Here is a 24863-nt window from a genome sequence, read left to right as displayed (position 1 = left end):
AGTTTCTTAAAAACATTAAGACAGTAGAAAGTTGGGCTATTGCTGTAGGCTTACAGAAATACTAAAGCTTTGAAAGGTTTTTTAAATTTTTAGATTTTAGTTCTTTTGTCCCAAATAATCTGTTCAGAATTGGACACCATTTCTTCAGTGTTTTTTAACACTGTTTCTTTTAAAGTACTGATGTTCTGTAGAACTGTAATACATCAACACAAAGGAAGAATGAAAGCATTTATGAATGGAAGCAGAAGTAAAAAGGGCACAAGTTGATGGCATCTAGGTCTTGATGATCCCAGCACATCCAGCCAGGGTTTCTCAGGACACAATAATCAGGAAAAAAAGGACAGTACAAAAATCCTAATGTCTGAGACTGGTAGGAAACGATGGAGTCAAAACTAGTCAAAACTAAAGAACTGATGTTCTTTAGGGGTACAAGAACAAAACTAGCATATGGTTGCCAACTGAGGAAGAACGTAGGAGACATACGAACTCAACACGGGTGTCACTTGTTATCTATATCAGCACAAGGAACCCTGACTGGGATACTTGGATATAATCATCTTGATGTCTGAATACAATACAAACCATGAGGACACCTGTTATACACGTATCAAAGGGTTAGTAATTTGATTTCGTTTTGAAATAAACTCACCTTCTCCTTCTCCAAGGTCTGATATTAAGCTTTGTTGCAGCACTGCATCATTTCCTACCAGGGCAGACTAGGCAGGGGGGACACCACAGTGCAGCCCCTATTCCCCCCCATGGAACAACCCACCACACACCATTGCCCAGGAGCTCAGAATTACCACACCAGCACAGTGTGTATAACTTCAGTCTCTGGTAGCTCCTGGAACCTGCCAAAATAAGGTCTCTTAGCAGTCCTATCTGTTTCTTGAGAACTATTCCTTGTCACTATAATCTCTCTCTTCCTAAAATGATGCATTAAATTGAGACTGATTGATTTATCTACAGGACCAACATCTGCACCCATACAAGACAGGTGACAGTACAAAAAGCAGTATTATAATAAAAACCAGGATGCAAGTATTCTCATTATACGGAAGTCATTATGAAAACCAAAAATTTATTTTTTTTTAAGGAGAGTTGCAAACAAGTTTAGTTCTTAAACAAAAAAAGTACTGTCAAGCTACGTATTACTAAGATGTTTCTTACAGAAAATAATTTTCAAAATGACTGCACCAAACTTCAAACTAGAGCTTTACTTACTTTGTATGTGAAAGCCTTCCATGGCAAGTGTGCAACAGATTTCATCTAGAAATAAAAAATATCAATTTGTAATAAATTTGGAAGTCTGGAAGTCTAGAAGAAGAGACTAGAAAAGCAGACTTACATTACTTTTCAATCTTACCTTGTAGTTTACAAACAGTTGGGGCAGCATAAACAGGAATCCAAAAGCATACACTCCTGAAGATAAAATATGGAAAACAAACAAATGCACACAGATGTACATCACACAACTACACCTTCCCAATTAGCGATTTAAAGTAATTTTTTTCTAAAGAGAGAAGATGTATCTAATTCTTTTGTTCACTTGCGTTTACTCTTCTCCCTTTCTCAATCACTGTGATTATTTTGGAACCTACAGCCAAGTTATTGCTCTGTATTACACTGATCCAACTGACAGCAGTCAATTTTCCACTTCTGGGTCTTAGCTTCCATTTGAAGAAATAAGAATAGAAAAAAGAACAGAAGAAGGGACTCACCATTGACAAAACTGTTAATCAACCAGGAGTACCAGCTACAAACAAAGAAGACAGTCCAGTTATTTTTTCACTTCAGCCAAAATTATAACACATCCTCTACGTGACTGTATGCTGACTACACCAAGAAATGGCTATGTTGCAAATTACTTTACACAAGAACTAAATACCTCACATCTTCTTTTGATTAGGAGGGGCTCCAGAGAAGGTAGTTTAAGCAAAGGTTGCTTATCAGTCCATAGATGTCTGGAGAGATTTATCAACTGCTTTTATAATTTTTTAGACCATTCTAAGACTTCTGTATCCAAACTGACATCAGATAATACTGTGCACTGAACCCTGATTATATTAAAGCTTGCAAATGTATTCTAAAGACACTCTATTCTAAATACCAAAGAAACACTTAATATGGCACTGTAAGGACTTATCAAATTCAAACAACAAATATCATTCAGTGCAAACCATGATAGTAGGTACTTCAGAAAAAAAAAAGTAAGCACAAGGAATCTACATTTTTCCTTCCTTACATCTAATAACCCTCCCAGATGTTCAACAGAGCACAGTCTTAGCAAAGTAACAGTAGTGATACAGACAGTGTTTGAGTTCCATACCTTTGCTAGTGTTTGTAGAAACAGCTAATAAATGTGATGCTCAGGTTGCATCAATTAAAATTAAACTTGCACTGCTGTGTTAGTGAGACGTTAATAGCAGCAATACAGTTGTAGCAGCACTTCAATAATCCACACGCATTTAAAAAATGCATCGAAAAATGCCTCCAAGATTAAAGGATAATCCACTGTCAACATTACTTGTTCTGTCACATTTCCTTACAGATTTAACAATGGTAAGAACTCTACGATATGAATTGTTTTCATTTCCTTAAGCTGCAGCTCATAAAACACCTGGCACACAGTATTTTCCAGTACTGAATGAATTCATGAATTTTGCAAGAAAAGTAGGATTTTTAAATGCTGCATATTTGCTAGTTCATTACTAAGACAAAAGTCCTTTGAAAAAACTGCTTTTCTAACAGCCCAGAAACTGTCCCAGTTTCTAGTACAAGTGCTACGGCTCATGAACGCAGCAACAATAATTCTTCCTGATGTTATTTTAGCTACTGCTTGCTCGCTCCCATCCCTTCTGGGCCTAAAGACCATAAAAAAATATGTCTACATGGCTACCACCATGCTTGTGTTTGCAGATTTTTTCTGCAACAAAGTCTCACGGCTGCACACTGGCTTGCATCCCTCCAATACAAACCAGCTATTTTCACAGAATCACAGAATATGCCGAGTTGGAAGGGACCCAAGGATCATCAAGGCCAACTCCTGGCCCTGCACAGGACCATTCCCAAGAATCACACCATGTGCCTGAGAGTATCATCCTAATGCTTCTTGAAGTCTGTCAGGCTTGGTGCTGTGACCACTTCCCTGAAGAGCCTGTTCCAGCACCCAACCACCCTCTGGGTGAAGAAGAACCTTTTCCTATTCTCTTGGGTCCTGTCACTGGTCACCTCAGAGTGCCTGCCTCTCCTCTTCCCCTCATGAAGACGCTGAAGACTGCAATGAGGTCTCCCCTCAGTCTCCTCTTTTCCAGGCTGAACAGACCAAGTGACCTCAGCTGCTCCTTCTACGGCTTCCCCTCAAGGCCCTTCATCATCTTCATTGCCCTCCTTTGGACACACTCTATTTTGAGTGAAAATGGACAAGGATTTCACCTGTTCATGAAATATTGAGTCTCCAGCTCTTGCTGAAGCATTAATATGTTGCAGGAAATCCATAGATTTAAAGGAATAAAGAGGCATTTCTCAAAAATGCTTTTGCTTGCTTGCCATCCTAGCTATCTTGTTTAGGAACAGACAAGCCTCTTGGTCAGAGCAAATAATTTTGGGACAGTTTTTGCTTCTCTCTGTTAATGGACAAGTTCAACCACTGAGTTCATGTCATCTCTCCTGTCACCATATTGGTCCTCTGAACATCAATGGCAGCTTTCTTCCTCCTCTTCTGACTGACAGCTAACTCATGGATGCAAGTATTGAATTCTGTCCTACAGTAATATCAGATTACTTGTGAAATACAACAGTCTGTAGCCTTACAGGGTGTTAAAAAACCAGCCAGACTCTTCAGCTTTAGATATTACAGAACAAGGAAGCTTTCAGTTCCTGACTTATGAATTAAATAACCCATCATCTCCAATTCATTAATATAGAAAATATGTGAAATGTTTCAATTCCATATAAGATCATTTATAGAGTTATAGTACCTTTTGTATTTGACATTCAGCAAGGAATAACCTGCACCTCCAATACACAGTGGATAGAGCAAATATGACAAGTATTTCATAGCCTAATAGACAAGGAAAATAGTTTGTTAGTTCACATTTGATATACAGATTTTTAATGGCATTAACCAGAAGACAGCAACATAATTTTTTCCTCAAAATCTTTTTCCTATTCCCAAATGTCTGCTATTATTTCCACTATGCTTCCAGTTCTAGTGGTGGTAGTGAAAATTCCAATGCCCAATTCAGACAACCCTTAGAGCACAGGCACCAACAGGCAGCACGAAGATCAGGGTCTAAGAGTAGCTCCCTACTTAGCAACAATGTTGCCACCTATGCTTAATTCCTGTCAGAAATCAGGAAGCACGTGAACTATCCTTCAGTATAAATAACAAGTACAAATATCAACTTTCGAATTTTTGAATGAACCCTTTCAGATCTCTCTTCTGGTAGTCAATTGCAATTCTACTTCTCAGAACAATGTTTCAACCAGATTCAGCTAACAAAAGAACTCTTTTGCTGTTTCTTTTCATAAATTATCGGAATAAGTCTTCACTATCTGATCATCCACACAGTGACAACTATGAGAACATGAAAAATGCACTTGCAGCAAAAAAAGAGCAAAATAAGTCACATATATAGACTTCATAGAAGTCAAATGATTCCCTCTTACCTGGGCGTCATACTCCTCAGTTTTCTTTTCAGAGTCATTGTATGTACCAAACTGCAATACATATAAAAAGCATAATCAAGTCAGAACATGGGGGGAAAGCACTGGCTGTCCAACTCCCTAAACTCAAGATTTAAACTGCAAACTAATCTGCTTAGACATTAAGTAGGTAACAGTTCAAAGTTCTTATAAGCTTCTATGCAAGAGAGTTATACATCTGTGCTGTGCAGCCTTACAAGGTAGGCAAAAAGATTAATTTTTCCCTTCATATTTTACACCAAACTTCCAGGACTATTTTGCTTAGAAAAATGTTGTCAAGACAGCAGAATTCAGAAAGCAAAAGCATAGTGAAGGAGCTAAGATTTTGGCAGATATAGGAAGCCTTTATTAAAAAACCATGACCACGTAGAGGTCAGTTCCACATGTCCAGAAACTATGACTGCTTAAACACAGTTCCTTGAACACTGACAAAGGAACAACAAGAGCTCTCAGTTGCTCAAGGCACAGACTTAAAGCAGCACAAAATTCCAGTACTTGTTGTAAAGTAAACACTGAAGATTAGACAACTGTTTCTCCTACCAACAAGATAAACTTTCAGTGTAGATTGCAATTTCAAAAGATTACACTCACATTAAAAAACGTTAATTTGAATCCCTGCTGCCACTGCATGTTCTGCAGTTGCAGGACTTCATTTTTACCCAGAACAATCATCAGAGTGTGCTGTTCCCAGAACATGTCACATCTTCTATTAGTTCCACAATGGAGAAATTACACCTACAGCTTCATGAGAAAGATACTTTCATATTTCAAACCATGATGTCAGTTAAGAGTGCCTTTCCAACAAAGTGGCAGGAGCATGGTCCCACCTCAATTTAGCAGGACTGACAGAGAAGTTCTGAGGATTCTCACATCATTAATACAAATAGCTGCTTCTTCTACAGGGCTCAAAGAAAGTAATAAGTTTGAAAATGCTCATCCTGCTTTTGGATTAAGCCCTTCCTAAAGAGCAGATGTACACAGGAAACTTCAATGGGTTTTCTTTTTGAATCTTCATCTCACTAAAAGCCAAGTTGCATAGTAATGTGAAAACAGATGGATGACTCAAGAGTGTAATCATTAACAGGGCAATGTCTACTATACCTGAAATTTGGGTCTCAAGCCTTGCCACTTGATTGTCATCTTCAAGGCTTTCTTCACTTTCCAGACCTGTGATTAGCAAAAACAAAACATGCACGTAAAAGGTTATCCAAAGGAATGTCTTATGTAGGATCCAGATCAAGATTCCAGAGCACCTATTTCAAGCACCCATTGCAAAAAGCAGCCTGATTGCAGCCTTCTGCCTGTGTCTATACAAACCAAATGCCATGTCATCAGACAAGTACAACATTGTGAGCCTGGACTATTATGTCTCTGTACCAGATGATGAACTTTAAATGAAATAATGTAGTCCTTCCAGGATATCTGGATTGCAGTGCTCAGGTGGAGGTCAGATGCTCTCAGCACCAATAGGCACCTGAGGCATTTAGAGTTTGACCCTAACGCAAGCAAAGGTTTAGTTCATCTGAAAATTTACTCAGGTACTCATGAATTTCTGACGTATTTAGTTGGTTCTTTTAAATTATTTAGATTCCAAGGATCAAAATATAAGATACTCTATAAAAGAAGGAGCATATTTATAAGGGCATATATATATATATATTTATCCCTGAAACTTAGTTAAAATTTCAGACAGTTAAAGAACATTTGAAATATAAGACTAAATTGCTATATATGGGAACAAAACCACCAGAAAATCTGATACAGAAAACCTAAAACAGAGAAATACATCAGACTTTAAAATCTCAACTTACAGGAAAAAAAGGTTACAGTCAATGAAATGGTACTATTTAAGACACCATTGTTCATTACACAACAAACTGAAATTTAAGAATCACTTTCTGATTTTGCATCCAACAATTTAATCACTAGAAGTTCTGAACTGTTTTGCTTCCACAGGAATTATCTGCAACTATAGTAGATGTGTAGTCAAAAATTCCACAAGAGTCTTGAACTTATTTTTAAATGCTGAGAAGTAAACAGACCTACAAGCAATGCTAGGTAGAGAAATCTCATCTTCCCATTACTGCTGACTTTGTGCTTTATTACACATAAATCAGGCTTCTAAGCAGTACTTGCAACCCAGTGACTGGATGTGGTCTTCTGGAATAATGAACACAACCAGCAGTCTCCCCATTTTCCTCCTACCCCAGTCACCTCAGTTCGGGCACACTGTTTGACAGCACAAAGCCTGCTCTTTGACAATGTTTCCGTGAAGGCTTGTTGACATGGTTATACTTGCCTGGCCAGGAGTGATGCCTATCAGATGATGTGATAGGAGGAACCTCAGCATTGCTATATGTTTGGTTTCTACAATATCATCTGGACCATCTCAGAAAAAACTGATACTTCCAGTTGATTTATTTGATCAAGGGACACAATCTCCTCTGCCACTGAAAGCCAGTTAAATAATGATGCAAACACAGCATGGTACAGCAGAATTTTCCAGTAACTAGTTTAGCATTCTTTTTCTACAATAAACTGTGGATTTTGCTGCAAACACTTGTATTTGGTTCTAAAGCTTTAAGAACTCACCTCAATCAGTGCACCAATGCCTGCTGGGATCAGTACCAATAAACTTGTTTGTTCATCCAAAAGGAAAAGAAATATTACCACAGTACTAAAGCACCGCCAAAGCACTAGACAGAAAAAATAAAAACAAAAGGCTTATTAATATTTAAATTAACAGCTGAGATGACAGAAGACTCCTGGCCTATTTAATGTAATATTGTCTTACACAGTGTAAGCATGAACTCCTGTATACATCTTGATATATCTAGCAGCCCTAGAAACAGGCAGTGAACTCCAGGCAAATAGGGAACAAAAACATTTTATGCAGGCCTTATCACAAAAGATGAAAGAAAATTGGAACATTTAAGGAAGACTTCCGTACTGCAGCAATTCAGCAATGTATCACTACTATTATGAACTATATTCATGATTCTTGTTTCCAGGAAGCTGAAAGGCTGTGAGGTAATGTAATGTTAGTCTCTGAAACTCACACAACTAAATTAATGTTTGTAAATGTTATGTAATACATTTTATATACTGTTAAATAGATCTATTTTATGTATTTCGTTTACTTATTTATATTTAAGTTTATTTTTCAGGTTTTGCAAAACCTTGGATGCTTGTAAGTGATTCCCAACTAATTCTTACATTGAATATCCATCCCCCCAAACAGGGAAAAAAGGAAAAAATAGGTACAACACACTCAGACATCAACAATTACACTGTACCACTCCACACCAACTGCCTGTCAAACTTCTCCCTTAGGGTAAGAAGGAGGCACAGGCAGAAAGGTGACTAAGGCCTGCAAAAGAGAGGATGGAACTATCAGTATCTGAAGACTGATACTTTAACAGTAAAAACCCCTTAGTTGCTCTTTTCAATTTGACTTTACTGACTTCTGAAACTGAAAATTGACACAATTCTGAAATTCCATGGACCATTTTGAATTTTTACTAACCTTTTGGCATACACACACCAACAGCAGTATAACTGCTTTAAAGAAAACCAAATGCACTCTAATAAAAATGATAGACATGGGAAAAACATATTGCTATTTATTGTAATTTAGAATGCCTTTTTTTCCCTGGTATTGATATTCCTCACATGTCCTAATCCATCTGTAAACATGCTAGAATTAGGGATAGTCTCAGAGGTCAAGTGACTCCAGGTTTATCGTTTTGGTTTATAATCAAAAATGGAAAAAATCTGTTAGAAAAACCTTCATCTATTTCTAGGAAGGCATGGCAGGATGTCAGATAACTATGTTCCCTCATCTTTTCTATATACAAGACAATTCAACCCTCCCACGCTCTCCCACTCCCCACGTCCCAGGAGTCTCTATTGCTCCTGTTTACATCAAAGCCCAAATCAAACAAGAGCATTACACAACAGCACTTTCCACCCCCAAATATTTTGGAACCTGGGACTTGCAGCATTACCCATGATAGCACACTCTCTCCACCCACAGACCTTTTTCTGGTCCTCATGCTTTTTTCAAAGTACTCTTCTGTTCCTTCAGCGAGGAAAATACGGTAATTGACTTAGTATTAAATTCCAGTTGCAAGACAGTCAAACCCAGAAGTGACATGAGTGCTTAAAAGCAACTAATACTGAAGCTAATGAAGTTAGAACCATTTAACTCTATAGACTGTTAGCCATCTTTTTTCATACACAAAACCATCTCATTTTGCTATCTTGGTGAATCTACAAAGTGTCAACTTAGGCTAAGACTGAAAACACACAGCATATATTACACAGCATATTGCACATCATTTTGCATTCTGGTCCATACCTGCTTTTGTAGACATCCCAATCATGCTCCTCTTTTTCTTCCAAAAACTTATGTCATTTTTGAATGCAAGGAAATCAAACAGAAGCTGCAAATAGCAAGAAACATACTCATTTACTTGAAACATGCACTAATTAGAGACTGCCAGTTGAACTGCTAGAAATGCATTTAAAATGGAATTCAAGAAAAACCTGTTTTAGAAGCTTCAGAAATTAAAATTAAGTATCACAAATAAAAGCTAAAAAGAAAAGCTGGTTTAGGAGCCCAGGCTCTAAAAGCAGTGCAAAATGACAGGATGAATTTCAAATACTGCTTCTGTGCAGCTGCACAAATCAGCATTCTGTAAAGAAAGTCAGTGACCCAATACAGGGTAACACATCATAGAGGGTGAAGAACGAGGACCCTGATGAATTGTGTACCTCGAGAGACCAGGGAAAGGCTCACTAAATTAGGTTCAAAGTGCTCTGTATTGGATTCATAGTCACTTCAGGTCTGGATAATACCAAAGCTCTTTTAAAAAAAATCCTACAATACAGCAAGTCAGGTTTCTTCTCTATTTTGTCACTAAGCTGACCTAAACTTCCAGGATATTTTGGAATTCGTAGCAAGTTGGTTGTTTTTTAATGCAGTATTTTCATTTAATACATTTTTCAGTATTTCCTTTAAATATTCAGTGTCTTAAAAAACCAGCACAGATTCAAAAACTTCTTGGGTCAGAGAATTTTGATGAGAAAGTTTTGGGGGGTTATTTTGTGTGTTCCCCCCCCCCCCTTGTTTTTTTTGTTTGTTTGTTTGTTTTTGGCTTTGGGGTTTTTCTTGTGTTTCAGTTTGGTTTTTTGCTTTTGTTTTTTTTTTGTTTGTTTGTTTGGGATTTTGTTTGTTTGTTTGTTTTAATTTGGGCAACCGAGGCATGGAAGTAAACAGTACCAGAAAAGCCTATCCCAGTCTACAGGTATCTTACAACCTGACAAACAGAACGGAAAAAATAAATTAATATGCATGGGAAACCTAATGCTTTCCAATCAAATTAACTGTATGCAATGTAAGTAAAAAGAAACATAGCAAACATTCTCAGCAAGTTCTTAACTTTCCCAAAGTAATTGTGTTGAGTGTAATTGTAGACTACAAAAATGTTCACAGTAGAACAACCAAGTCTAAAAAAAATTGTTCATTAAAACAAAGATTCAGATTTAAACCAAGACACACACAATGTATGTGTGACATACACAATAACAAATAGCCATGACTGGACACCTGTGCTCTGCACTTTACAGCAACATTTTTGGAACAATTTATATCAGCTGATCTAAATTTCTCCAGGGATTAGAAGTCAGAGATTCAAACTCTACTATCGGTGCTGCAGCTATGCCATTGCAGTGGTAAACCTTGTGACATGTCAACAAAATTTGAACCAATGTTGACAGGCATATTAAATTTAGGGGCTTTGGTTCAACTACAGAATAAAAAAAAAGTGATTATGAAGTTTATGTTTTATATTTCATCAAGATTGTTAGTTTTTATGTAATTTATGTAATTTTATGTAATTATCCCAAATTTCTGTCTTATTTAGGATTTTTATAGCTGACTTGTACCAGAAAACACTTCCACTGCTCTACTGAAATTACTGTTTCCAAGACCAATTCTTAATAAACAACTGAAATTCAGACACCTGACTTTTTTTTTTTTTAAATATTATGTAGTTCCTAAAAATTAAAGCTACTTACATGGAATGCTGCTACGAAGAATGTCAGAGCCAGAAAGTAAAGGTTAGTATCAACAAAAATTCCTTTTACTTCATCTGCATCCTTTTCTGAAAACCCTAAGAAAAAGAACAAATCATTATGCAAGAAGTATCAGACAGTTCATTGCTGTTATGCTAGAATATGAAAGGAATCTTATGTCACCTGCACAAGTTTCATTAAGGAATCATAAATCCAAAACATGACAGAAACTTTATTGGTAAAACCCAAGTCTACCTATATTTTGACAAGTTTTTGGCTTGCCTTAAACTAAACCCATTAGTTACAAGCCTTTAACTTGTGTAATTACAATGTGTTTTGTAACATGTCTTTAAAATGTTGTGTGATTACAGACTAAACTGAACATCTGATAGACAAATGCCAACACAGAGGAAATCATTCTGGCCTAAGTTGGAAGAAAAAAGGTTATTCAAATTGGCCTCTGAACTTTTTTTTGATACACAAGAAGAGTTAGCTTCACATCAAAAGCCGAAAAGTCAGAAAAGGAATATACTGTAAAGGACAACAAAGGTCAGTGAGAAACACAGTTGTAGATGCAACGGTGTGATTCAAGTCTACAGTTCTCAGAAAATACACAAGGCTGTGTTTATGACACTGGTGCTAATTCTGACTTTGGAGAGTTCAGCACCAATTTACTTCACCATCACAGTAAGAAGAGTGTACTCATTTTCAAGTGATTTTGGAGTTTTGCTACTAACCTAAGGTGATCTTTCAAAAATTTTTTCCAAAGGGAAGATTTCAAACCTTATGATTCACTATCTATAAACTTACAGAGAACAAGCAGCATCTTAGGCAAGCTTTTTTTCCAGGCAGAGGAAGCACTCTTAGGATAGGTCTTGCTATACATGTTCATCACAAGACAACCAAGATATGGAACATGAAAATTTCAATTATGCCATTCTGAGGGGGCTCACAAAAAAATCATGGAGAAGTGATGGTGGCCAAATACCCTATACAAACTCTGAGCAAGCAGTTACTTGATTCTTTCAAGACAGTTATTTTTAGAGGACATACTTGCAGCTTCAATATATATTAGCCTGAGCTAAGGAGAAGCAGTTGGATTCTACTTGGGATGACTTTATTCCTTACTCGCCCTCTCTTCCCCAATAAAACATGAGAAATGCTTAGACTGCAAAAGAAATGGAGAAAGTCTAGGCTCTCAGTTAAGTTACACTGTACACAGGTTCTGTGTCTTACACCACTACATTCTGAAACCAGTGCTGAACCAGAGCAGATTATGTTTTCCCAGCGGAATCAACGTTTTAAGTGTTAAGTTGTCCATCGTAAAATATTAGCTCAGAGATGACAGTGAATAACCAAACCCTCTTGCCCTGACTAAATTTTGGTGAACAAAAAAACAACACTGAGTAGTATGAAAGCAGCATTATGTCTGTTGGGAAACTAGTAGAATACTGCATTTATCTGTATTGGGGAAAAAAAGATAAACTTGGAAGAATATAAAAAACATTACAATAATACAGCACAGAAGCTTCAAAGTTCAAATTGCTGTCTGAAGAGCTCCAAAAAAGAGGATCAGAAAGAATCCTACTCTCATAGATCAACACCAGTTCAGTTAAAATGTAGCTCCTTAGAGAAGCATAAAGAAGCCAACTACAGTCTTGTAACAGAAAACTAAGTCAGCAAATATAACCCTGAAAATTAGATGTGGATTTTTTTAAGTGATGATTGGACTCACAAAGGTGTGCATCAGTGAAACAAGCAAAGACAGTAAATGTTTAGCTTGGCTATACCATCACCAACGGAGCACATGAACTTCAGAGTGAAAGTGTATACATTCCCCATTACATTTAAGCGAAACATAGAATTTAAGTTTCATGCATGTAAAGCCTCTAGTTTATCAGAATTACCTTATAAATATGTAACTGAGCCAAAGCGAGAGGTCAGACAGTTTTGGTATCAGAATAGTATGATCAGAACCTAGATGACTCCTTCTTCATGCCAAGCTTGAACTCAGAGACTTTGCTGTGCCTGACTGTATTTCACTGTAGATATATGGCTACAGTGACCCGCTGTATATAACTCATATCAAAGCTTATGTACCACTGACCCAGCTTTTCTGTTCCACGGATGATAGGAGATACCAGTGTGAAAATTCTCCTCTTGATTATGTCCTCTTATGCTTTGACAGAGTACTATCCAAATAAATTTCCTTTTAAAAATGGCTGATTTACCTCTGTATTCTTGTTTCCTACCACATGTCAACATATATTTTCATCTTTAACTTAAAGTGAAACAATGCAAGATTTGTAGCATGAGAAAAAAAAGGGTCATCTGTGTACTTAAAAGAAACAAATTGAGGGGATAGTTGTGTTTTTTTGGCCTAAAGACATTAAAAATAAACATACCAATGGCCTAAAGACATTAAAAATAAACATACCAAATTGCTGGAGGGAGTACACAGCATCCTGCATGTGGATCCAAAATCGGAGTTTTCCAAGAGATATTTTGTCATATGACACTGTAAGAGGTAGCTCTGTTGTTGAACGATTTATAACCTGCATTTCAAAAAGATATAGTTTCATTTTTAATAGAAGAAAAATGGCAACGATTAATTCCATTCTTTCTTTTTATATAAAGAAAGCGATTGTATCATTCTATAATTTAATCACACAATTTTAGGAAGTCTGTTTTTTGAAAGGGAATAAGATCTTAGACTTCTATACCATGCTGGAAGTCTTAGGGGTTTTTTCCAAGAAATGTTAAATTACCAATTTGTTCTGTTCAAGTTCTTATATCAACCTCACTGTTCCTGTATACAAATGCCTCTGAGATGGCAGCATAAAGTGGGAAAAGCATACTTGAGATAATTCTTTTGACAGTACTTCTCTGAATGTAAATGCTAAGATTACCTATACTAGAATATTTAAAAAAACCAAACCCCAAAAAATTGCCACAGTCAGAACTTTAGCAAATTGAGGCTGGTTTTGAAAGAAACTGAAAAGGTAGGGAAGCAAGATGATGCTACTAGCTCAGACTAGTGAAAACGCCACAGCTAAAGCTAAGCAAGATACTTTGCGATCTGGGGTGTCACAGAAAACTTCTTCTTGCCCCAAAAGAAACAAATTTCAGCTAATTCTATTGTATCATTTACACTTCAGTTAGATGAGAACTACTTGGGGCCCCTTTAAGATGAGGAAAAAAACGTCCTAAATTGCCTCAGCTCCTTCTGCATGATAGTTGTCCATCTCTCAAACTTCCTCTCAGATGTCAGAATTCTCTGCAGCTACTTCAGTACAAGTTTAGGTAGTATGTTTTACATTTCCAGGGATAGCTCAGGAACTCTGCAACAGTTAAAGATCTATTGCTCCAGGCTCCTAATTACTCCCAATCATGATTCCCATCTCAGTCCTGCTACTCTACACTGTATCTGTTTCTACAGTAATTAGTTATCTGACACTTAGCCAAGATGAATGGGCTTCTTCTGATTCTTGTGACACAGAACATGGTTTTAGCCTCCCCATGTATCAGTCAGGTGTGAACTGGAGTTACATTCACTCTCCCATTCACTGTTTCCTTCAGTGAGTACAAATGAATCTCAATCTCACCACCATCCCAAGACCCTGGAAGCTTTTCAGACTGTGGCAGAACATGCAGGTGTACTAGAGATACAAAGGGAAGCTGAGAAAGTTTTATGAATACAGCAGGGAGAAAAGCTTGAGAAACTAGAACAGTGCCAGGAATCTCTGAACTGAATAGAACAAAGGAAAAACAACTGGGTGATACCAATGTGGATAGAACTGACTGTAAGGAATGCTGCCAAGATTCTACAGCCGTTTACCAAAAACTATATAAACATCTGCTAGGCTGCTTTTCCTTTTTAAAGGATTCCTGTAATCTATCTACTCTCCTTCCAACTTGTCAGTCTATCCATGATAGCACTAACATTTTTGGGAGAAAAGAAATTTTATCTGTGGAGGACAGACAGGAAATAAAAATTTTACAAGTGCCTGTAAATTTTACAAGGCAGCATGCAGCAAGTGTACCTCAAACAAAGAACTACTAAGAAGTTAGGGGTAGCATAGGGAGAAAATCGGATTGCAATACAAGACAGACAGGAATTCTCCAACAACAAAAGTAAATTAAATGGAGATAGAAGGATTAGAAGAACGAACCCTTTTTCACTGAGCAATTAAAAGTCCGCATGTGCTGCCCCACAACCTTGATGTGAGTGTGATGGTTACTAAGCCTTTGAAAGCTTGAAGTTACCAAACCTCTGCAATACAACCTGCTCTTGTAGTACAGCGTCAGAACATCACACATTACTTCTAGCACTCTACTTAATCAATATGACAAAACAGCATGTAAGCAGTATGAATTTAAATTCTGCGCAATCCCCAAAACGCCAGCACTGCCAAGCACGTTTAAAAACATGAGGAACACACCACCTCTGGACTGCAGTACTTACCACAGAAGACGTACATCTTGATCAAAATAATAGTCAGTTCACAGTCTACACAGCCTAGCACAAGCAGGGAAAATGCATCTTCAGCTCCATGACTTTAGATCTGGCACAGCAAACAGACAGCATCTGTTCCTCTATTTACAGCCAAACATTAACCTGGCTCCACAAAAGCTGTACCACCTTTTTCCCTTATTCTTTCCTGCTCTTCCCTTACCCCTCATTATCTCAGAGTATATTTACTACAAGATGACTCTTTCTGCAGTGCTTGAGAGCAGTGTGGCCAGTCACTACTGAGGTGTCACATGAGTCAGTGCTGGAGGGGAAGTCTGCTAGTTTTAATGGAGTGTCTTTGTAGCACTTCTCAGGATCTTCAATGACTTCAAGGCAGTGAGTTACAACAGCATTAACTGTAACTTGATGACAACTGCAGGACTGTCATTAGTAACACGAGAATGTGAATTTGTTTGTAAACAGGGTACATGACTTGATCAGTGAGAAGTTCGTATGAATGTATATTGAACTGAATGATCTGTGATAAAAAAACTTAAAACAAAGGACAAAACCACTAATAAAGACATTGCAAAAGTATACCCAAGGAAATATTGGACAAAACTATCTGCTATCAAGACTTGTAACAAATGCTCAGGACTTTATTCTGTTGAACAACCTTGAGGTGGAAGGGATACAAGTTCTTAAAGATTCTCCCCAACACTAAGTAGCAAAATTCTTTGAGCTAAAGTTAATGAATTGGAGAGAATTTAGAAGGTCTATGGAAAGTTTACAGCTACTAAGGCTTTCATGTAGAAGATGAAGTATTCAAACATACTCATTTAACAATTTTGAGACACTCCCCAAGATGGTTGGTCCCAGTAACTCCTAATTACCAAATTCCAATTGGTACAACTGAAAAGAACTGCAAGGCTTAACAAAGAGCTGCTAAGATGAACATGTTTTAGATACAGGAGACTGCCATGTGTAACTTGCAGCAAAGGAACTGCATAATTTCCTACAAGAGAAGATTTGGGCAAAAACCGAATACAGAAAATTCTATTTAAATTTATAAAAAACTCTTTCTACTTTTTTTTTACTTCTGGAGTGACTGAACACTAAAACAAGTTGCCCAGAGAGGCTATGGCATCTCCATACTTGGATATAACCAAAACTCAGCTGGAGAAGGTCCTGAGCAACTCACTCTATATGATCCTACTCTGAGCTGGGTCACTGTACTGGCAATCTCCAGAAATCTCATACAATTTTATCCTTCTGTAATTCCATTGATTAATGTGAGAGCACAGAATCATTGGATGTACTGCAACATCAAGCTTTCAGGTGCTCAAGTTGCTCTAACATGACAGAGAGCAGTACCAGAAAATTTAACCACAAGTGAATTTTGTGGAGATAAGAGAATGAGTAGCTACTGACTTGTGTCCTTGTAACTCCACTATCAGTTGTAGATATGTGAATATGTTTATTTCCTAGAAGATATCAGAAGCCACTCTGGGATGCTAACACAACTTCTTCAGGTTAGGGAGTCAAACTACTCATGAGACTTCTCCTGCCACAGCTACAGTGATGTCCTCCATATCACCCCAAAGACAGAAACAATGGAATCCAAATATCTTTTGGTGGAATAGAAGACAGTGCTTGGCAGATAATTCTGCCAGAAGGGAATCTCAAACCCGGATCCGGCTTCTGCAGTACCACAGTTGATCACATTAAGTTAAACTGTCATTGAGTTCTTTTGTGCATTTATACTTTTTCATTACAGCAAACAACCAATGAAAAAAATCTTAATTAAAACAACAGTGAAGATTACTGTTAAAACTGTTAAATGTAATTAAAGATATTCTATTACTCACCATCAAATCTTTCACTCTGTTGCTTAGCTGATCAATAAATAATATTGGAAGGTAATGCACTGTCTTCCCCAACTGAACCCTAGGATGTTTAAACATGGATTTTATGACTGCAGTGATCTAAAAAGCAAACTACTTTTATTCAAATTAGCACTCATTCATCACTTTCAGATCTACTCATGTAGATATTTCCCACCATCTTTTCAGGCACATTTTCTTTTAACATATAGCAAGAAATTAGCCACTGGCCTAGAATCTTTCACTGAAAGATATTTGCATTAAAAAGTTTTGTTTCTTTTTACTCTTCTGTAGAAAGACAGAATAAGCAAATAAAAAGACAAATGAAATTGGTTGTGATGATGCTGAAGCTTTTGCATGATCGGGGTAGAGGAAATCTACAACTCCATGGAAGAGAAACATGCTGGAGTCTACTACCATATATTTGTATCCTTTGTCTCAAGTATCCTGCTCGTATTGCAACAATAACAACTCTCCACCATCTTCCCCACTCCTCTGCACCTGGCAGGTCATCTATCAGGTCAGCAGCATCATATGCTCTAGCATGAGGGCTGGTGTGCACACAAGGAGGCCAAATACTACCTCAGAGAGCGCCCAAGGAGCAGAAATCTCCCCTGCCATCTCTTCCACAGAAGGTCTCATTTGGATTGCTCTATCAGCTCACCAACGTGCATGAATCCAATAGAAACCACCCAACCTTCGAGCCCTCTATCAAGCTGATTAAAGCTATTTAGCAAATTATAACCTATATGCAATTGCTTTGTCAGTATCTTAGAAAAGTATTTAGCCCAGTGCTCTAAGAGAGACAAATTCTTAAGGTCTTCACTAGAAAAGGAGTTATCTGCACTGTGATGTTCTCAGTAAAACTCTATGGAACTAGTCTAAAAGAGCTTTGTAAAGCCTTGAAAGCTGAATTTTAGTTGTTGACAAAAGAAAGAAGTCTCTGTGCATCCTAAGAAAGACTGCATACTAAATATACAAAGTGCAACAGTAACACAGAGGAGTACTAAACTGAGGCTCAGAAATATTGCTTGGTTGTTTAACCAAAGTGGTTTAGACTTCTAAGTAATAACTACGATTAAAGCTATTGCTAGTGGAATTGCAGCAGGTTATTTCATATCCAAACTATTTCCTCTACAATATAATGACAAAACAGCACTGATGCAAATCTAAACATGACCAGAAAAACATCCTCGTTCATCAAACCCAGTTTAACAACCTCTTCTTGTTATGTGCCTATCCTATGAGTTACTAAGTTTTTCTCTTCTGGCTGGAAAGCTATCCCAGAACCCCAGTTGCTTAATCAGTCTGCTGATTAAGCAACTAATTCTGGATTTAACAGGATACTTGTAGAGAAAGGCATCATCATATAACAGCACAAGCCAATACAGCACTACTTATATGGTTGACACTGGAAGTGATTTAAGCAAGCTGTGAACAGAAGCTGCTGTCTGCAGCTTCTGCAGCCACTTTTTAGTGGCCTAAAACCCTATCTCTGCTTTTTAGTGCTTTTCTTGAGAAAAATGACATAATGCAGGAATACATGCTGTCAAAGTAAAACAAAGCCAATCATAAACGCAGAAACAAAGATACCATAGGAGACCACCTGTGCCTGTTTTCAGCACTTGGGGTTTGTACAAGTAACTCGCAGAAGAAGGATAACTGGAAAGGGTCTAGGGACAGTAACTGCTCTAAAGGCTAGAAGAACAACTGGAGAACAAAGGCAGAAGCTGGAGAAGTCTGCTGGAGCATTTTACTTGTGTCTGCTTGTCCTACCATGATAACTCCTTACAAATAAAGTATTCTAAACTCTGACCTGCCCAGGAGCAAGGTATCTCCAATCAGGTTTTCTAGTACACAATAACTTAGTAATTTCTCTCTACGGAAAAGCATTCAGAGCACCTATTCTTGTCTCCTAAGTGCCCATTTAAACATAAAATTACTAACAGTGGCCAGGGAGGATTTTTGAAGAAATGTGCCATAAGTTTATAATAGCAAATCTATAAAAATGAAGTCATCAACTTACATTTTCATGTAACGGTGAACATCAGCAGGGAGGGATGATCCATCAAACACAAAATCTTCCACCATGACATTTAAGGTTAATCTTGACCTCCAGTGAGAGATAGGTTCATCCAGAGCATTTGTGTGCTTTTCCGCTTCGATTTGCTTTAAAAGAAGAATAAAAATACATGCTGCTGAACAACACAAAATTTTGAATGGGATAATAATGTAACTCACAGACTCTATGGAGTCATTAACTAAATCACAAAAAAAAAAAAGCCCATGAAGAAACACTTCACCTTAATTCTGACCAGATCAAGTATTTTGCTCAAATGCAACAGAGTAGATTGTAAAGGCCCACCATAATCTGACACTGAAAAAGTGGAGTGCCCAATCACAGCCTTGTTCATCAAGAATGAATATTCACCTAATTAATCTTCATACCTTAGGAATGTGTATACTAGTAGGAAAAACTCACTTTGAAAACAGGACTGTACAGTAATTAGATGATATTTCAAAACAGTCAAAAGGATGTGGATGATTAACCAAACAGCATATCTGTTTGTTTTCATATGTTATTCTGCTATTTTACAACAGCAAAGCATATTATTTCACACAAATTCAATTCACTATAGAAAGCAGCACCATGCTGTCACAGAGAATGGATTCTACCATTCTATTACAGAGCAATATTTCTACCAAAAGCAATGAATTTTTTAAGTAATTAATGTTAACTAGGGCAGTGTTTTAATAGCAGTGTTAAAGAAAGAGCTCTGCCTCTGCTCTGGGGAGTGGTCTACTGTTGGCACACGATAATCAAGGAGTTTTGATTTTTTTTTCCTCCACGATATCATTTTTAGTTTAAAGATGCAAGCACATCACATACTAACACTACAAGTGTCTATAAAAGAAATCACTTTTTTTGCAGTTTTTCTGTTGTAGATGGAAGAGCTACCTACCTGTGTGTCTGATTCTCCAGTGAGCAAATTAATCTCTTCTGGTTTGGGGACCATGTATGTGGTCAGAGGGCTTACTATATGCACCTGCTTACCATCATGCCAAGGCAAAATGCCAGCATGATGAAGAAATATATATGCATATAATGTGCCATTATTTCGCGTTTTCTTTGGTACAGAGACATTCACTGTCCTAAAACACAAAATAAATACATTATGAGATGTACATGCTAAAATATTTAGCTACTACTAAACATTTGGGTTGGTTGGAACACAACAATTACTTCTAGCTAGTATGTCCTAATGATGCATGCCTGGACAGGATAATTTTTTATGCTCCAGTACATATTACAATATAAACATTTCCAAAGTTTTACTATTACCTTAAGATAGTTTAATCTTTGTCCATTTCATACTTTACTGCTCTAGCTAACACAGGACTGCATCAATTCTTTTGTTGCTTTCCCCTACTGCTATGTCATAGGGCCAAAATTATGACAACACTCACAAAAAACAGCCTTCCATGTGCTGAATACGTACCACAGATTGTATACACAATACAAAATTCAATAAGAAAATCACAAAGTTTTGCCATACACTTTGCATTAATAAAATATCTTCTCGGCTACGGTATGCCAAGCACAGAACTCTAAACTGGAGCCCCAAACCATGAAGTCACTCCCCCTATTTTAGCCAAGAAATCATTCTACTTGCAACCTTGCATAATGCCTCCTCTGTTCCTGTACTCTGAGACACAGGTAAGATGCCTCTGCATTTTTAAAATAAGGCATTTTTCTGGTTTACTGAAATAAGTTGTGTAGATCTTTTTTATGCGTTATGTGGGGTATTTGGTAACTAGTATTTGGGAATTTGCATTTGGTATTTTGGATATTTTGGTATTTTGGATATCAATTTGGGAGTTCGGACTCATTGGTTTATTTGCTTTTGGAACCGGTATTTGGTTTATTTTGTATTGCGGGTTCTTCAGGTTCCAAAGACGGAATTGTGAAGAAATCACCTTTGGGTTGTATTTTAAAACACTGGAGAGAAATGGGACAGACCTCTGGAGGAAGAGCTAAAATTGCGGTCCTGGGTGGCTGCAGGCAGAAGCATTGCTTGCTGCTGAGCTGGAAAAGAGGCTACAAGCAGAGGCATTGCTTGTTGCCGAGGATGATCATATCCAAAAGCTTCAGGTGGAGCTTTGGAATGCGCATGAAAGAATCTTACAGGAAGATCTCCAGGCTGTAGAACCTGTAACGTTCTCTGAAACATGGTCTTGTAACTAAAACTTACTGTGTCCACTGGAGGAGCTGAGAGACTACTGTCTCAAAGCAAGTCTGTTCTTCTGACAAAGAGCAAAACGTAATGTTTGCATTGACATCTGATGACGACAAAGTAGCGTGTCGACCCTTAATTAAAGCTGAAACCTCAAATGACTGCCACAGTCAGCAAATGGCTACTAAAACAGTGCCACGTACAGCTACCAAGGTATCAAAGTCTGGCCATCTATCGGGTGAGATTGAAATCCAGTCAATATTAATGCAGTGGGATGCTGAGAAGCTGGATCCACTTCCCAGATGGCAGCCAATCACTGGAGTAAACTGAGCAAGTGTTATCTGTGTAACTGATAAGGCTAAATCATGGCTCCAGGGTAAGAGGCAGAAGCCTGATAAAAACCCTAGAAGAAACCCAGCAAAAGCAGCAGCGGCTTGTTGAATTTTTACAAGCAGTCTCACTCCCTCCAAACATAATATTAATTGGAGGGGATCCCCTTGAAAAGATGGGGCAAGCAAGAATAGCAGTGCAGCAAGCACTTTATGAAACAGAAGCTAAAACTCCACCTGAGAGATACCAAGTTCACACAGTCAAACTTCTTTCACTAAGGGGTAACTTGTCGGGGAAGTCTGTGTTGTTTTTTTTTTCTAGGAATGCCAGCATCCCCCCCCATTGAAGATCAAAGGAACCAGTTCACACTGGGGAAACTACCAGGGGAGTTACAGGCAAAGATGTGATAACCATTTTTCCCTTAGGATCTGTCACCTTTGTGAATCTCAGCATTTCAAACTCAAGTTACTGCTTTAGTAGTATTATACCAGCCTTCCTTTTAATAATCGATCTGTATTGGGCCAAATTTTCACATATCTTTTTATAGGAAACTGCCAACAGATGAGATAGAGCTGTGTGAAACCTACGAAACTTTTAATTGCCCCATAGTTGGTTGTATTATCAGTTTATTAATTCTTGTGATTTGTTTGTGTTTGTGAAGCCTAACTTTGCTTCATGCATATTTCTGTCCATGTAACCACCAGTTAGGATTTTTGCTTCAGAATTAAACAATGAACTCTGACACCTCAGATTCTACTAGTTCAGATACTTACCTTTCAAATTTGGACTCAATATCAAAATCCTCCACATTCAAAACGAGATCTATATTACTCTCAGCACCAATGCTTGACCTTGTGCATGAAGAAATCAGAGTATGGAAATATTAAATCCATGCATTGTTATGCCTAAAGTACAGGTCTGTATTTTGGCTTCACTAATTCCCCAGTCACAGGAAGGTTATATACATAGAAAATAATGTACTCAAAAAAAGTCTTAACACAGCTTTCAGCTCCTTCTGGGGACAAAAATACATGATAACACAGCCACTAAATACATTTTAAAAGGATGACCTGTCCTGGAAGTTGAAGGTAGTGGAGCCATCTCACAAAATTACAGAATTGTTAGGGTTGGAAGGGATCTCTGGAGATCACCAGTTCAACTCCCCTACCAATGCAGGGGCACCCAGAGCAGGTGACCAGGTGGGAACGTGTCCAGGTGGGTTTGGAACGTCTCCAGAGAGGGAGACTCCACAATCTCCCCGGGCAGCCTGTTCCAGTGCTCTGCTACCCTCAATGTAAAGAAGTTCTACATCAAGTTGAGGTGAAACTTCTTGTGTTTTAGTTTATGTCCACTGCTCCTTGTCCTGTCGATGGGCACATCTGAAAAGAGCCTGGTACCATCCCCTTGGCACCTGCCTTTGAGATATTAACGAGCATTAATGAGATCCCCTCTCAGTCTTCTCCAAACTAAACAGGCCCAGCATTTCTCCTGCAATGCTGCTCTATCCAGTGTGTGCGTGCCAACAAGTACACGAAATCAATAAAAAACCCAAACCCCAAACGCTTACACTTTCCCCGTGCCAGCAGCCACGGGCGCTCTGCACAGGGCAGGGACAGGGACGGGGGCAGGGACATGGGTCATGGACAGCGCCCAGAGGCTTGGGCAGGGGCCGAGGGCAGGGACAGGGACGGGGGCAGGGACATGGATCATGGACAGCGGCCAGAAGCTTGGGCAGGGGCCGAGGGCAGGGACAAGGGGAAGGGCGGTGCCGAGGAGCCGGTGACACTGAGGGGCCGAGGTCCGTCCCGGTCCCGCTCACCTGCAGCTTGGGCCTCCGAGCAAGGTAGGGCCAGACGCACCCCCCCGCCGCGCCGGCCGCCGCCGTCGCCAGGCAGGGCCGCGTGTAGACGATGCCGTACATGACCCAGCAGGTGTGCGCCACGTACACGGCGAACACCCCCACCACCAGGCTGGTGAACGAGCTGCGGCTCAGCATGGCGGCGCTGATGACGGCGGCCGCCCCCGCCTCCCGCCGCAGCCCCGCTCGGGATCCGCCGCCGCCGCCGCTCGCGCATCCCCCACGCGCCACCCGCCCCGCCCCGGCATGTCCGTCACTTCCGGCGGGCGCGGGAAGCACCGCCCCCCCCCTCCCGGCGACCCGCCCCGCGGGGACGGAGCGGCCCTGCTCGCGGCGGGCGCGTCACGGCACGGCGGGGGCCGCTAGAGGGCGCTGTGGGCAAGGCCCCGCCAGGGACCGCCCGGGGCTTGGGGTTAGGGCAAGTAATGATCATGATAGTGGTAGAAATGGTAATAATCCCGGAATCGCAGGATCAGTTAGGTTGGAAAACGCCTCTGAGATCATCGAGTCCAACCTGTGACTGAACACCACCATGTCAACTAGACCATGGCATGAAGTGCCATGTCTAGTCTTCCCTTAAACACCTCCAGGGACGGTGGCTCCACCACCTCCAATGTTTAACTAACCTTTCCGAAAAAGAATTCCTCCAAATGTCCAACCTAAATCTTCCCCTGCAGCAGCTTGAGACTATGTCCTCTCATCCTGTTGCCAGTTGCCCAGCCACAGGACCCCTACCTGGCCACAACCTCCTTTCAGGTAGTTGTAGAGAGTGACACCATCACCCCTGAGCCCCCTCCAGGCTAAACACCCCCGACACTCTCAGCACTCCTCATAGGACTTGTGCTCCAGATCCTTCATCAGCTTTGTTGCCTTTCTCTGGACCTGCTCCAGCACCTCAATGTCCTTCCTGAACTGAGGGGCCCAGAACTGGACACAGGACTCAAGGTGTGGCCTCATACACGAGTGCCAAGTACAGAGGGAGAACCACTTCCCTGGTGCTGCTGGGCACACTATTGCAGATACAGGCCAGGATGGCATGGACTGTACCATCATGCTGGCTCATGTTCAGCTGGCTGTTGACCAGCACCCCCAGGTAATAATAACAACAATAATAATAATTGTGTAATAGTAACAACAATAACTGTTGTAATAGTAACAACAACAATAAAAATATCCTTTGGCAGTCTGACAAAAAATTACCTTACTCACAGACTGCAAGGTAGTGTAATATGTTGGGAAAAAAAGTCAGGGAAAGGAAAGAAGCAACACTTCAAGGCCAGGTTGGATGGGGCCCTGAGCAACCTGGTCTAGTGGAAGGT

At 39.2% G+C, this 24863-nt stretch overlaps 1 protein-coding gene across 1 annotated transcript in view; it reads right to left on the bottom strand.

Moving 5' to 3' along the window:
• The window catches only part of CLPTM1L (CLPTM1 like), a 29479-nt gene extending 5703 nt beyond the window's left edge, over positions 1-23776 (bottom strand). The window contains exons 1-15 of the mRNA XM_039388330.1: positions 23499-23776; positions 22460-22553; positions 20085-20274; positions 19148-19290; positions 17107-17185; positions 13223-13340; positions 10789-10883; positions 9068-9152; positions 7300-7403; positions 5809-5874; positions 4672-4722; positions 3981-4063; positions 1722-1756; positions 1367-1422; positions 1225-1269 (exon numbers count right to left, since the gene is read on the bottom strand). Of these exons, the coding sequence (XP_039244264.1) occupies positions 1225-1269; positions 1367-1422; positions 1722-1756; positions 3981-4063; positions 4672-4722; positions 5809-5874; positions 7300-7403; positions 9068-9152; positions 10789-10883; positions 13223-13340; positions 17107-17185; positions 19148-19290; positions 20085-20274; positions 22460-22553; positions 23499-23682 (1428 nt within the window). The 5' untranslated portion in view covers positions 23683-23776. The remainder of the gene's footprint in view (positions 1-1224; positions 1270-1366; positions 1423-1721; positions 1757-3980; positions 4064-4671; positions 4723-5808; positions 5875-7299; positions 7404-9067; positions 9153-10788; positions 10884-13222; positions 13341-17106; positions 17186-19147; positions 19291-20084; positions 20275-22459; positions 22554-23498) is intronic.
• Positions 23777-24863: the final 1087 nt, after the last annotated feature.

This window comes from Pipra filicauda, unplaced genomic scaffold (genome assembly GCF_003945595.2).
Source record: "Pipra filicauda isolate LSUMZ 115617 unplaced genomic scaffold, ASM394559v2 scaffold631_size203912_pilon, whole genome shotgun sequence".
NCBI classification, from domain to species: Eukaryota; Metazoa; Chordata; class Aves; order Passeriformes; family Pipridae; genus Pipra; species Pipra filicauda.
This window is presented reverse-complemented; position numbering and strand designations above follow the sequence as displayed.